The following is a 13409-nucleotide window of genomic DNA, read 5'->3' on the forward strand; positions in this document are numbered from 1 at the left end:
GGCTGAACACCAAGAAAATGGACATTATCCAAGAAAAGCAAAGTTTTTTCAACATATGAAACTCAATCAATATAATACCCCTTACCAATAGAATAAAGGACAAAAACTACCTGACGATCTCAATAGACACAAATAAGCATTTGACAAAATCCAAACCCCTTTTGTGATTTAAAAAAAAAAAAAAGAAAGAAAAGAAAACCCAAATTAAAATAGAAAATAACTTCCTCAACCTAATCAAGAACTCTGTGTAAAGAGAAGCTTCATGTGAAAAAAAGGACACATGTTTATATGAGTTTGTTGTGTTTATTTGATTCCTGTTGAAATTTAACTTTGGGGTACCTGGGTGGCTCAGCTCATTAAGCGTCTGCCTCCAGTTCAGGTCATGATCCCAGAGTCCAGGGATCAAGTCCTACATTGGGCTCCCAGCTCAGCGGGAAGTCTGCTTCTCCCTCTACCCTTATCCTCTGCTTGTGCTATCTCTCACCCTCTCTCTCAAATAAATAAATAAATAAATCTTAAAAAAAAAAAAAGAAATTAAACTTCTAATGTTCAAATTAAACATGAAACTTTCTTAGTGGCTTGGATAAAACACTGTTTAAATTCCTTTCTCTTTTGAATAATAATGTTCTCCAAGAAATCTAATGACTAGAAGGCAGAGCCATGTAGCACAAATCCTCATTAAGTCGTACTTGGTTAAGCTAAGACCACCAGGAAAATAAAATATTCATGATTTCTTCCATGTCCTTCTCTCTTTCCCACCACCCAAGATCTATAAAACTGGTGAGACTTCCACAGAAGAAAATATCATCAGATTGTTTTTTGTTGTTGTTTTTGTTTGTTTGTTTGTTTAACCATTTGCCCATAACAGAAGACTTAGAGTCATCTTGAAAGGAATGCAATTGTAAATTACATGGAAAACTCCAGGCTATGTGGACTGTGGGACTATCTCAGGGGAGCAAATCCAGGGTGTTTTTCAAAAGATTTTCTACATCATATCAAACCCTTCAGGTGTCAGGAGAATTTTCTCTTTTTATTTAAGTCGATGGAAAATTATATTGTCAGAATATGGAGCTTAATTCTGAATAAGAGGTGGGTTATTAGTTACCAGGCTTCTAGAACATTTAAGCTATTAATAACCACAACCAGTTCTTCAGGAGTAGAAGATCAGGTTGGAGGAAGCGTTCATGTTCACACAGAGAAGCATCAATCAACAGCAAGCCCCTCGCAGAAACCGGAACTCCGCGGTGCAGCAGTTAACCTTCACATGGGCCGGGAGGTTGAACATCCTGCATAGTGCTGCCAGGAAATCCCTATTTCATAGTAAGGGGGCAGGCTGGTTGCATATGTAGGATGTCCCATCTCCCCGCCCACTTCATCGAGACACATCACGGCTTCACTGAAGAACCATAAAATCTGCGTGTCAAGGAAATACAGATGCTGCGCTGTTTGACTAAAAAGGCACTCTGACATATGTATTTAGTAGAGGATAGGGCACTGGGGGTCGTCACCTTGGCTTGGAAAAGGCAGTATGGCTCTGTAAATTCAGGGTCAAGATCAAATCGATCTGTAAGCTTAAGGTCAAGTTAAGAGTAAATTTTTAAAATGCCTCAATGTCAGAAGCAAAAGATTTTGGAGAAGTAGTACAGAGAAGATCCAATAATTCTAAATCAAGTTCAAGTGGGTGGAAAGAGAGTCTAATTATCAGAGAAAAATCAAGTTACAAGGAGGTGGGTGTGATTCCAAGAGAGAAAGTTAGTGGCATGTTCCCAAAAGCATTTATAAGATATAATTGATGTGAGATGCAGTATCCATTCATATCCAGGGAACTCTATCAAAGGCAAAGTGATAGGAAATATCAAGAGCAGAGCTGAGTTTTCAAAAATACAGGGGCAGGAATAAAATGGCAAAGCAAAATCCAGCCAATCTATGGGCTGGACCCTTCTGCTTCTAAATTCTAGAGGGAGGATATAATTTCAGAATAAAAATAAGTCATTTAAGTGGAATAAGTACAGCTTTATTTTTTTTAATGTATTGTTATATTTAATTTCCCAATTTTCATTGTAGATTGTTGAAAATTTCACTATGGACCTGGATATGACGAATACCTATAGGACACTTTGCTTGGAGACAATTAGTTCTGTCAATAATACCAACTTGAGTGATAGCCTGGGATGCCATCTCGAAAGACCCTGGAGTCCTTAAAAGGGTTTATTTCTATGCAGTCAAATCTAAGTTAAGTTTCCAGTCAGCCATCCCTGGCTTTGGCACTCTTTAGTCCGTGGCAAGCGGGCCAGTCTTAGCCCAAGGAAAAGGCTAACTCTGAGTAGAAATTCAAAACATTTGTATCCTTTTTTTGGCTCAGCAGCACAGACTCTCCACGGGAATCCTGAATTCAGTGCATGGCTCAGAAATTTGTAGTTTTATGTCTAAGGAAACAAATGTCCATACAAATTGATGGACAAACTATTGCTTATAAAATTCCCTTATAATTGTCTGTGGGGTCTGTAGAGATAATCCCTCTTTCATCACTAATATCGGTAATTTGTGTCTTCTACTCTTATTTCTCCTTTAATCTGCCTAGGAGTTTATCAATGTTACTGATCTTTTCAAAAAACCGTTTCATTTCGTTGAATTTCTTTTCTATTATTATCCTTCCTCGGTTTCAATGATTTCTGCTTTATATATATATGACTTCCTTTCTTCTGATACTTTCATTTTAATTTGCTCTTCTTTGTCTAGGACTTTAATCTGGAAATTTAGATCATGGTTTTGAGATTTTCTTCTTTTCTAAAATAAACCATTAATGTTAGAAATTTCCCTCTGAGTACTGCTTTAGCACCATCACACAAATTTTGGTACGTTTTAATTTTTATTTAGTTCAAATTGTTTAATTAAATTTGAGTCTTCTTTGAAATATAAACTGTGTAGAACTGTGCTGTTTAATTTCCAAATACTTGTACTTTTTCAAGATATCTTTTCATTACTAGTTTTTAGGTTAATTCTGTTAAGGTCAGAGACTAGACATTGCACTATGTCAATCATTTTAATTTCTTAAGAATTATTTTATGGTCTTTTCTGGTCAATTTTTATGGGTTCTTGAAAAGCATGTGTATTCTTCTATTGTTGAATAGAGTGTTTTATAAATGTCAATTTACTCAAGTTCATTGTTAGTGCTACGCAGTTTTTTTATATCACTGACAATTTTCTGCCTACTTTTGTCAATTAATGAGAAAAGGATGTGGAAATCTCAAAGTATAATTGTGATTCTACTTTTGATTTCTTCTTTTCTATCATTTCTTTTGCTTCATGAAATTTGAAGTTCTGTTATTAGGTTATGTCGATGTTTAAGATTGTTATACATCCTTGATAAGTTGACAACTTTATCATTGTAACACAGTCTCTATCATTCCTAGTAATATTATTTGATCTGAAATTTACTTTGATATTCATATAACAACTCCAGTAGTCCTTTGCTTAGTGTTTGCATTGTGTGTCCTTTTCTGTCCTTTTACTTTTTATTTATCTGTATCATCATATTCAAACTTATAGAGTTCCTTAAAAACAGCATATAATTGGGTAGTATTTATTTTTGTTCTTTTTAATCCAGCGTGGCTGTCTCTTTAAATTGATATAATTTATACTTAATACCATTTCCATTTAGTGCAAGTATTGTTTAGTTTGGAACTATGTTATTTTTTTATTATTTTCTATTTATCTCTTTTTATGCCTTTTTTCTTATTTCTGAATTACTTTGTGTTTTATTCATTTTATTTTAGTATTCCATTTTTATTGATCTATTGGGTTTTTTGCTATATTTCTTTGTACAGTTTTTTTTAGCAATTGCCCTCTAGATTAAAATATACGTATCTAAAATTTCACTACAGTTACTGTCTTATCACTTCAAGTGACTATAAAAACCTTATAGTCGTATAGATTCCTTCCCTCCTTTTGCTTTAACTGTAATATGGGATACGTCTATATACATGGAGAAACTTCTCAGACAGGATTATAATTTTTAATAGTCACATGTATTTTAAAGACCTAGAATAAGAAAAATAATCTATTACATTTCCCAAATTATTTATCAGTTCTGTTCTTCTTCACCCATTCATTCTTGAAGTTTACAAGTTTTCTTTTAGTATAATTTCTTTTCTTTTTTCTGAAGAACATCTTTTAGCATTTTTTAGAGCAAGTTTCCTGTCAATCAGTTCATTGTTTCCCCTCACATGAAAATTCCTTTATTTCAGCCATTTTTTTGAAGATATTTTCACCGGATGTAGAATTCTGGATTATGATTATACTGCCTTCTGGTCTCCATGATTTCTGATGAAAAATCTGAAGTTGTTAAAGCCATTGCTCCCTATACTTAGTCATTTTTCTCAGCTGCTTCAAGATGTTTTGCTTTATCTTTTGTTTTTACCAGATTATGATGTATCTAGGCATGATTATCTTTGAGTTTAACCATAATGGGTTTTGCAGAACTTCTTGTTTTTCATCAAGTATGGGATATTTTGGACCATTATTCCTTCAAAACTTTTTTCTGTATCAGTTCTTTCCCCTCCTCAGATTCCAGTGGCACAAATGCTACACATCTACATATTGTTCTGTAGGTCCCTATTATAACCATTTATTTTCAATCTTTTTCTCACACTTCTTCAGTTTGGATAATTTTTGCTAATCTATATTCAGTTTTAATGGCTCTTCATCTACCATCTCCATTCTTTTATTAAGTCCATACAGTGATTCTCTTCTTTCAGATATTATATATTTTTTCAACTCTAAATTCTCCGTTTTGTTCTTTTTGTAAGTTCTTATTCTTATTTAAGATGTCTTCTTTCTATTTGTTTCAAGGGCTTCCACCCTTCCTTCACTGAACATAGTCATGGTAGCTGCTTTGAAGACTGTCTATAAATTTTTGTCCTGTACAATTTCTGAATTTAATGTAATTGAAATGTGTTTATTGCACTATTGTTTATAACATTTGTTATTGGTTTTTGGTAAATTATAAAATTTAAGGGGATTCCTTTCATCGCTATATAATTAAAATTTTAATTAGAAATTACTTCTGTATTTTATCAAACTATTCTTCAATATCTATTAAAAGATCATAAAATGCCTTTACAAATGTTAATATAAGGTATTATATTGGGGGGTTTTTATGATATTGAATTACACTTGCATTCCTGAAATAGTTTTCTTTTTACATGGGGTATTTTGACACTTTGCTGAATTCTATTTGTTAATATTTTGTTTATAACTTTGAATCTATATCAATGAACGTTATTTCTTGCAAGTCACATTTTTTTCAATGTTTTATAGGTTTTGATATTGACACTATATTGTTTTATGAAATGAGTTATGAGGATTTTTAAAATTTCTATGGTCCTTCATCTTTCCATACATGTTAATTTAATGAGATTACTTACTTTCTTATTTCTTTTCTAGCTTTGGGATTATTCCCCTTTTTGATTAATATCTTACATAAAACAATACTTATAAATTTATGTTAATGGACACACAATGTGTAAAGATGTAATTTGTGACAATAACAAAGACAGAAAAAGATTTAACAGAGCAAAAATCTGAATACTACTGAAACAAAATTAGTAGTAATTAAAACTTTGTTACCATTTTAATTCTAAAATAATATACAGAAAAAGAAACAAGAAAAAAAATCAAAAGTTGCCCAGTGGAAATCAATTAATCACAATTAAAGTGAATAACAGAAATATTTATGAGGAACTGATATGTATCATATAAAAACAAATAACAAATGGTAGAAATAAAACCCTCTGTAGCTGTAATTATTTTAAAAGCACATGGACTGAACTGCCCAGTTATAGGGCAAAGACTAGCAGAATTATTAAAAATACACGATGTCAGGGGCACCTGGGTAGCTCAGTGGGTTAAAGCCTCTGCCTTTGGCTCAGGTCATAATCTCAGGGTCCTGTAATCAAGCCCCACATCAGGCTCTCCGCTTGGCAGGGAGCCTGCTTCCCTCTCTCTCTGCCTGCCTCTCTGCCTACTTGTGATCTCTGTCTGTCAAATAAATAAACAAAATCTTTTTAAAAAAAATACATGATGCCAGAATGGATTTAAAAAGAACCTTCCTGTATATGCTGTCAAGAAGAGACTCATTTTAGATTCAAAGTCACAAATAGGCTAAAGTAAAAGGATGGAAAAGATATTCCAGGCAAATAGTAACCAATAGAAGCTGAGGTGGCTATATTAGTATCAGACAAAGTAGAACTTAAGGCAAAAATTGTTATGAGGGACAAAGAAAGACATTATATATTGGTAAAAGTGTCAAAGCATCAAAAAGATATAATAATTTCAAATATAAATGCATCCAACAACAGAGACCAAAAAATATAGGAAGTGAAACTGACAAAAATGAAGGGAGGAAAGGTTCTAAAATAATACTTGGATACATGAATACACCATTTTCAGTAATGAATAGAACAACTAAACAGAGGATAAATGAGAAAATAGAGGACTTGAACAGTACTATGAATCAACTAATCCCATCAAACATATATAGAACACCCCATCCAACAACAGCAGAAAAAACCTTTTTCTCAAGTGCACATGGAACATTCTATGGGATAGATCATATTCAAAATAAGCTTTAAAATTTTTAAATATCAATATTCAAAGGCTCTTCTCCAAAATGAAGTGAAACTAGGAATCAATGACAAAAGAATACTGTAAATTCATAAATATGTGGAAATTAACCACCACAGTCACTATTAATCAACCAATAAATCAAAGAAGAAATTACAAATGAAATTAGAAAATACTTTGAGGAGAGTGAAATGAAAACTTACCAAAATTTATGGGCACAGCAAATGTAGTGCTCTGACAGAAGTTTATAACTGTAAATGCCTATATTTAAAAGGAAGAAAGATCCCAAATCAATAACCTAACTCCAGATCTTAAGGAACTAGAAAGGAAGAACAAACAACCTAAACTATCGAAAGAAAGAAAATAGTAGGGGCGCCTGGGTGGCCCAGTCATTAAGCATCTGCCTTCAACTCAGATCGTGATCCCAGGGTCCTGGGATGGAGCCCTGCATCGGGCTCCCGGCTCAGCAGGACAACTGTTTCTGCCTCTCCCTCACCCTGCTATTCTGCCTGTTTGTGTTCTCTCTCTCTCTCTCTTTCTGTGTTAGATAAATAAATAAATCTTAAAAAAAAAAAGGAAAGAAAATGGTAAAGATTAAAATGGACATAAACAAAATAGAGAATAGAAGAAAACAAAAACAAGAAAATCCAGACCGCATGGCTTCACTGACAAATTTTACCAAATATTTGAAGAATGAACACAGATTCTAATCAAACTCTTACAAAGTAGAAGACGTGGGAACACTTGTAACTCATTCTATGAGACCAGCATTATCCAGATACCAATACCAGATAATAACATTACAAGACAAGACAAGTATAAACCAATATTACTTATAAATACAGATGCAGAAATCCTCAGCAAAATACTAGAAAACTAAATATAATATTACAGTATACACCATGCCCAAGTGAGATTTATCATAGGAATGCAAAGATGGTTCAATATGTAAAAATCAACCATGTATTGGATCTCGTTAATAGAATTAAGGTAAGAAAACCCCAAGATCATCTCAATTGATGCAAAAAAAAAGCATTTGACAAAATCTATCACTCTTTTATGATAAAAACACTCAACAAACTAGAAATAGAAGGAAACTTCTTCAACATGATAAAAAACATTTATGAAAAACCCGCAGCTAACATCCTACTAATTGTGAAAGTATGAAAGATTATCTTTTCAGATCGGGAAAAAGATAAGGTGGCTGTGTTTACTACTTCTATTCAACACTGTACTAGAAATTGTATATAGACACTTCAGCAAGTAAAGAAAAGGCAAAGGGAAACTGGAAAAGAAAAAGTAAAATTATCTTTATTCAGGGGCGCCTGGGTGGCTCAGTGGGTTAAAGCCTCTGCCTTCAGCTCAGGTCATGATCCCAGGGTCCTGGGATCGAGTCCTGCATCCTGCATCGGGCTTTCTGCTCAGCGGGGAGCCTGCTTCCTCCTCTCTCTCTGTCTGCCTCTCTGCCTACTTGTGATCTCTGTCTGTCAAATAAATAAATAAAATCTAAAAAAAAAAATATCTTTATTCAATGACATGATGTCATAAACAGAAAATCCTAAGGAACCCTACACACAAAACTAGATCTAATAAATGAATTCAGCAAAGTTGTAGGGTACAAGATTAACACATGAAAAGCAGTTATAGTTCTACATACTAGCAATGAACTGTCCATAAAGGAAATTAAAAAAAAAAAAGATTCTATTTACAACAGTATAAAAAAAACTCAACAAATAAAAGCACTAGCCATAAAAAAGAATAAAGTACTGGGGCGCCTGGGTGGCTCAGTGGTTTAAGCCTCTGCTTTTGACTCGGGTCATGATCTCAGAGTCCTGGGATCGAGCCCCACATCGGGCTCTCTGCTCAGCGGGGAGCCTGCTTCCTCCTCTCTCTCTGCCTCTCTGCCTACTTGTGATCTCTGTCTGTCAAATAAATAAATAAAATCTTAAAATGCTACCTAGTTCAACACTCTGCTTTCCTGGAACAAGAACTTATTTCCTCAAAGAAACAGGAATTTCCCCTTTTCTAAAAAAAAAAAAAAAAAAAAAGAATTAAGTACTAATACATGCTACAAAATGGATGAACATCAAAACCAGTGTTATTGAAAGAAGCCAGGCACCTATTGTATGATTCCATTTATATGAAATATTCTGATTACTTAAATTCATAGAGACAAAAAACAGATTAGAGATTTTCAGGGGCTGGGGGGGACAATGGGGAATGACTGCTTAATGAGTAGTAGTTACCTTTTGGAATGATGAAATGTTTTAAAACTACAAAAAAAGTAATGGTTGCATAATATTGTGAATGTACTAAATACCACAGGACTGTAAACTTTTCAATGACTAATTTCATGTTATATAAGTTTTATCTCAATAAGAAATAATGTATGAAACGCTAAAGGCATTATCATCATCATTATCATTACTATGGAAAATAATGATTCCCGAATTTCACTTTAAAAAAAAAGAACAACTTATATTATGAGAGGAAGAAAGTAAGTAGACTAAAATGTAAAACTAGATGGTATAATTTGGATAATATGTTCTTGTCTTCTCTGTTTTCTCTTTCAGATTATGTCTGGCCACTACCTAGATATTTGTGCCCCGTCTGGATTTCTTTGGATGTTTTATTTTCTACAGCGTCCATCATGCACCTCTGCGCTATCTCGCTGGATCGGTATGTAGCAATACGTAATCCTATTGAGCATAGCCGTTTCAATTCGCGGACTAAGGCCATCATGAAGATTGCTATTGTTTGGGCAATTTCAATAGGTAAATAACTTTCTTGGCCATTAGAATTGCAGCGGCTATGCTCAATACTTTCGGATTATGTACTGTGAACAACGTACAGACGTCGACTGGTAACATTTGCGTTTAATCGGGATTCTATTTAAGAATTATTCTTAACCTATATATCTGATATTTAGGTTAACAATAATGAAAGAAATGTAATGTATATTAATATATAAATGTAAAGTTTCTATTTATGCTGTTATACTATTTTGTACATTAGTATGCCAATGAATTCTGCAACACAGATACATAATTTTTGAGATATTTAAAACTATTTGAAGAAAAAGATATGGTCTATATTTTTAAAATATAGCATTAAAATCTTCCAAAAGATAAATCTATCACAAAATATTAATCTTAATATTTTTATTCTAATTTCACATTTTCTTGAGTGGAAAAATCAATAGTGTCACATGAATCCTCATGAAGTAAACATGTCAAAATTTATGCTATTAATTGACTTAGAATATATTACTTTTCCTCTGTTTTTAAATATCTTCTTAGATTCTGCTTATACAAAAAGAGAAAGAAATCCATTTTTTAAAGATCTGGGGGAAGTTGAAGGGAGAGAAATGATCATCTTATTGCTTATGATTGAGATATGCCTTAATAATGCTAATATTCAAGTCACAAAATTTAACCAATTAGACTATAAGGGCTTTTACAATCTTTTTTTTTTTTCCTTTTGTTTCCTCCTCTTCCAGTTGGAACTTACATTCATTGTCTCATTAAATAATCCCTCCTCTGAGTTATGTTTCTATAAAAGGTTCTGGTAAAGTTTAGAACAAGATCAAGATATCTATACAGTTTTCATTGAAATCATCTAAAGATTTCAACTCTGGGATTATTGATAAAATAAATTTCAGTTTTAAGATTGTTCTGTCACACACACACAAACAACATATTTTTTGCTTTGGATAAAAAGCAATAAAACTTCTCCCAGAAAAAAAGTGAACCTATTTACACAATTTGACCTACATATTCAAGGGCTCCCAGAGTTCACTTCCTCCACTCCAAAGAGCTCATCTTAAAAGATGCCAGTTCTCATGGTGCTTACAAAGAAAATATGCAGCTAAATTAAATTAGAGTATTAGGGGCATCAGCTTCTAATAATGACAGATGGGCAATCTGCAATGATGTTTGTGTTAAAGACAACAAAAAAGTACGGAAAAATACTATTAACATTGAAAAGCTAATAACATAGCGGAGAGTCCAGAAAAAGGCAGAAATCTAGGAAGAATGACTATGACTTTTGGATCACTTTTGACAAGGATGCATTTCCTAACCTGAAGATGTGACTGAATGTTGAGAAGTTCATTTCATATTCTCACAAGCGAAGAAGGTCTAAAACAGGAATACAGAGTATGGCAAGGGTTGACCAACTTGAGCTTATTTTTTGGATGCCAAAGACCTGTACACTAGAAATAAAGATGGACTAGGCTTAAACCACTCTTGACATGGAAATCAGGCCAGGATAAAGTTGTGTGTGTAACCAATAAAAATCTGAAGCCTGAAAATTGGGTTAAGGTGATTTCATATTTTTCAAGTTTCTGATTTCTTTTATGTAAACAACAAAAAAAATCACTGTACGCTTCAAATTATTTCTTGTAGTAATTTTCAATTCCAATAGCTAGAGTACAATGATAAACAGATATATGAAAAGACAAAATGGCAAGAATCAGATATAATAAAAGATAATACAAACTCACTGACACTCAAGGTAGTAGAATTAGTAGACATAGACTTTAAAGAAGTATTTGTATTTTGCATATGAAAATTATGAGCTGAATATAAATATTTCAGCAAAAAATACAAACCACAAACAGGGACGTGTAAGATTTGAGAAAAACCTGGAAAATCTGAAACTTAGGCATAACACAAATCCCCAAGAACTCAAAGGCAGTTTAGACATAACTAAAAAGAGCATTACTGGAGGTCGATTAGAGGAAACAGTGATGAACAAAGCAAGGAGAACTGGAAGGATTCAAGAGAGAGAGAAAAGAGTAAGAACAGACATACAACATGGGTGGTGCAGTAGGTTAAGTCTCCAACTCTTGGTTTCAGCTCAAATCGTGATTTCTGGTCATGAGATCAAACCCTGCATCAGGCTCCACACTCAGCATGGAGTCTGCTTAAGTTTCTCTCTCCCTCCCCTCCATGCCTGTGCTCTCAATCTCTCTAAAATAAATAAATAAATTTTAAAAACAAAATAAAGTGAGAAGACTTTCACAAGGTGAGAAAAGAATAGCAGAAAGGCAGTATTTGAAGAAATAATGGCTTTTGGAATTAAGAAAGACACTGATTCTCACATTAATTTTAGTATATGTGCTGCCGAAGCGAGCGCTGATTCTCACATTAAAAGAGCTCAACCTCAAGCAGAATGAATAAGAAAAAATCAACACTGAACCCCTCATAATGACATTACAGAAAAAAATCAATTTTAAAGAGGAAAAATAAAGAGATAATCTTCAATAGAATTATGAAAAGATGAATGAATATTTTCTCAACAGCAATGAAAACTAGATGTTGAAATGACAGTGTCGATGTGCTGATAAAAAGTGCATGCTAAATTAAAACCATATACTCAGCAAAATTATACGTCAGGAATTGAAGTGAAATGAAGACTATCTGGCAAACAAAAGTCAGGAGAACAAGACAAAATCAGACTCCTACTTACGGAAATCCTAAAGGATGTTCTTAAAACAAAGGAAAATGGCCACAGATGGAAGATGGAAGGTACAAGAAACAGAACAATGAAAATGATGCATGTTGAATTACTGTGTTGTAATAATGAAACAAATGAATAATGAAACAAATGTAACATTGTGTGTCAACTATACTCATTTTTTAAAAAAAAGAATCACTGAAAAAAGTGAATAACTAAAAAATGGTAAACATATGGTTAAAGAAAAGCGTTGGCTGTATAAAACAAATGTAATTATGTCTTCTGAAGCTCAGAATATTTATGGAACTAAAATTCACAAAACAATAGCGTATAAGTAAGCAGGTTGAAAGTAAGCTTTTTTCATTGTCCATGGAAAAGATAAAAATGATATTTAATATTAAGCTTTGATGAATAAGGTATAACTTGTATATTCAAAGGCAGTCACTAATAGAAAAGGAATGTTTAACTTCCAAATTTAGAGGAATATTATAGAATAACAAAGCAAATCCAATAGGGGGCAGTAGAGGGTAGCAAATGTAACACAGGTCAGGTGGGAAAATATAAAAACAATACTAAGATGGTGGAACTGAAACCAAATGTATCAGTAATTATACTAATTGTAAATGGAACTCAATATTCTAAGACTCTCAGACAGGATTTGAAAAAATAATCCAACTATGTGCTTATAAGAGGCATATATAAAGTATAAGAAAGGTGAGAATTAAAAATAGGTACTCCACATGAACAGTAACTGACAGAAAAATTGTGTAGCTATATTAGTAATCTGACAGAATAGACTTTTCAGCAAAAAAAATTTTAAAGAAAGTTTAATTCATAATGAGAAAAGATTTAATTCATCTGAAAGACATTGTGTAATGAACTTACATGTGTCTAATAATATGGGTTCAACATTACTAAATCGAAAATGGACAAAGCAATAAAAACAGAGAAATCTATAATTATGGTGTGAAATTTTAACAAACCTTTTTCAATAATTGTATTAGAACAATGAAAAAGGCAGAACTCATTAACAAGTGAAAAATATATATCCCCATCATTTGAACAAGAAATATTTATCAAAATTGACCATGTACTTGGTTATAAATCAATGCTCAATAGATTTCAAAGTGTTGGAATCATAAAGTACATATTCTTTGGCTGAAATTCGAATGAGATATAAATGTTTATCAAAAGATAACTAGAGGGGGGAGACAAGATGGTGGGGAAGTAGGAGGAGGCGCCTTTTCAACCTGCACCCTAAAGTGAGCTGATTACCTACCAAAGAACTCCGATCACCCATGAAATCAGCCTGAGATCAGAATTAT

General features: G+C 33.0%; 1 protein-coding gene across 1 annotated transcript in view; it reads left to right on the forward strand.

Moving 5' to 3' along the window:
• HTR2C (5-hydroxytryptamine receptor 2C) overlaps positions 1–13409 on the forward strand; it is a gene marked incomplete at both ends in the record, with an annotated part of 168444 nt that overhangs the window by 77253 nt on the left and 77782 nt on the right. The window contains one exon of the mRNA XM_080795660.1: positions 9198–9398. Coding sequence (XP_080651786.1) covers positions 9198–9398 — 201 coding nt within the window. The remainder of the gene's footprint in view (positions 1–9197; positions 9399–13409) is intronic.

The sequence above is a fragment of the Martes martes genome (assembly GCF_963455335.1).
Source record: "Martes martes genome assembly, chromosome: X".
NCBI lineage: Eukaryota > Metazoa > Chordata > Mammalia > Carnivora > Mustelidae > Martes > Martes martes.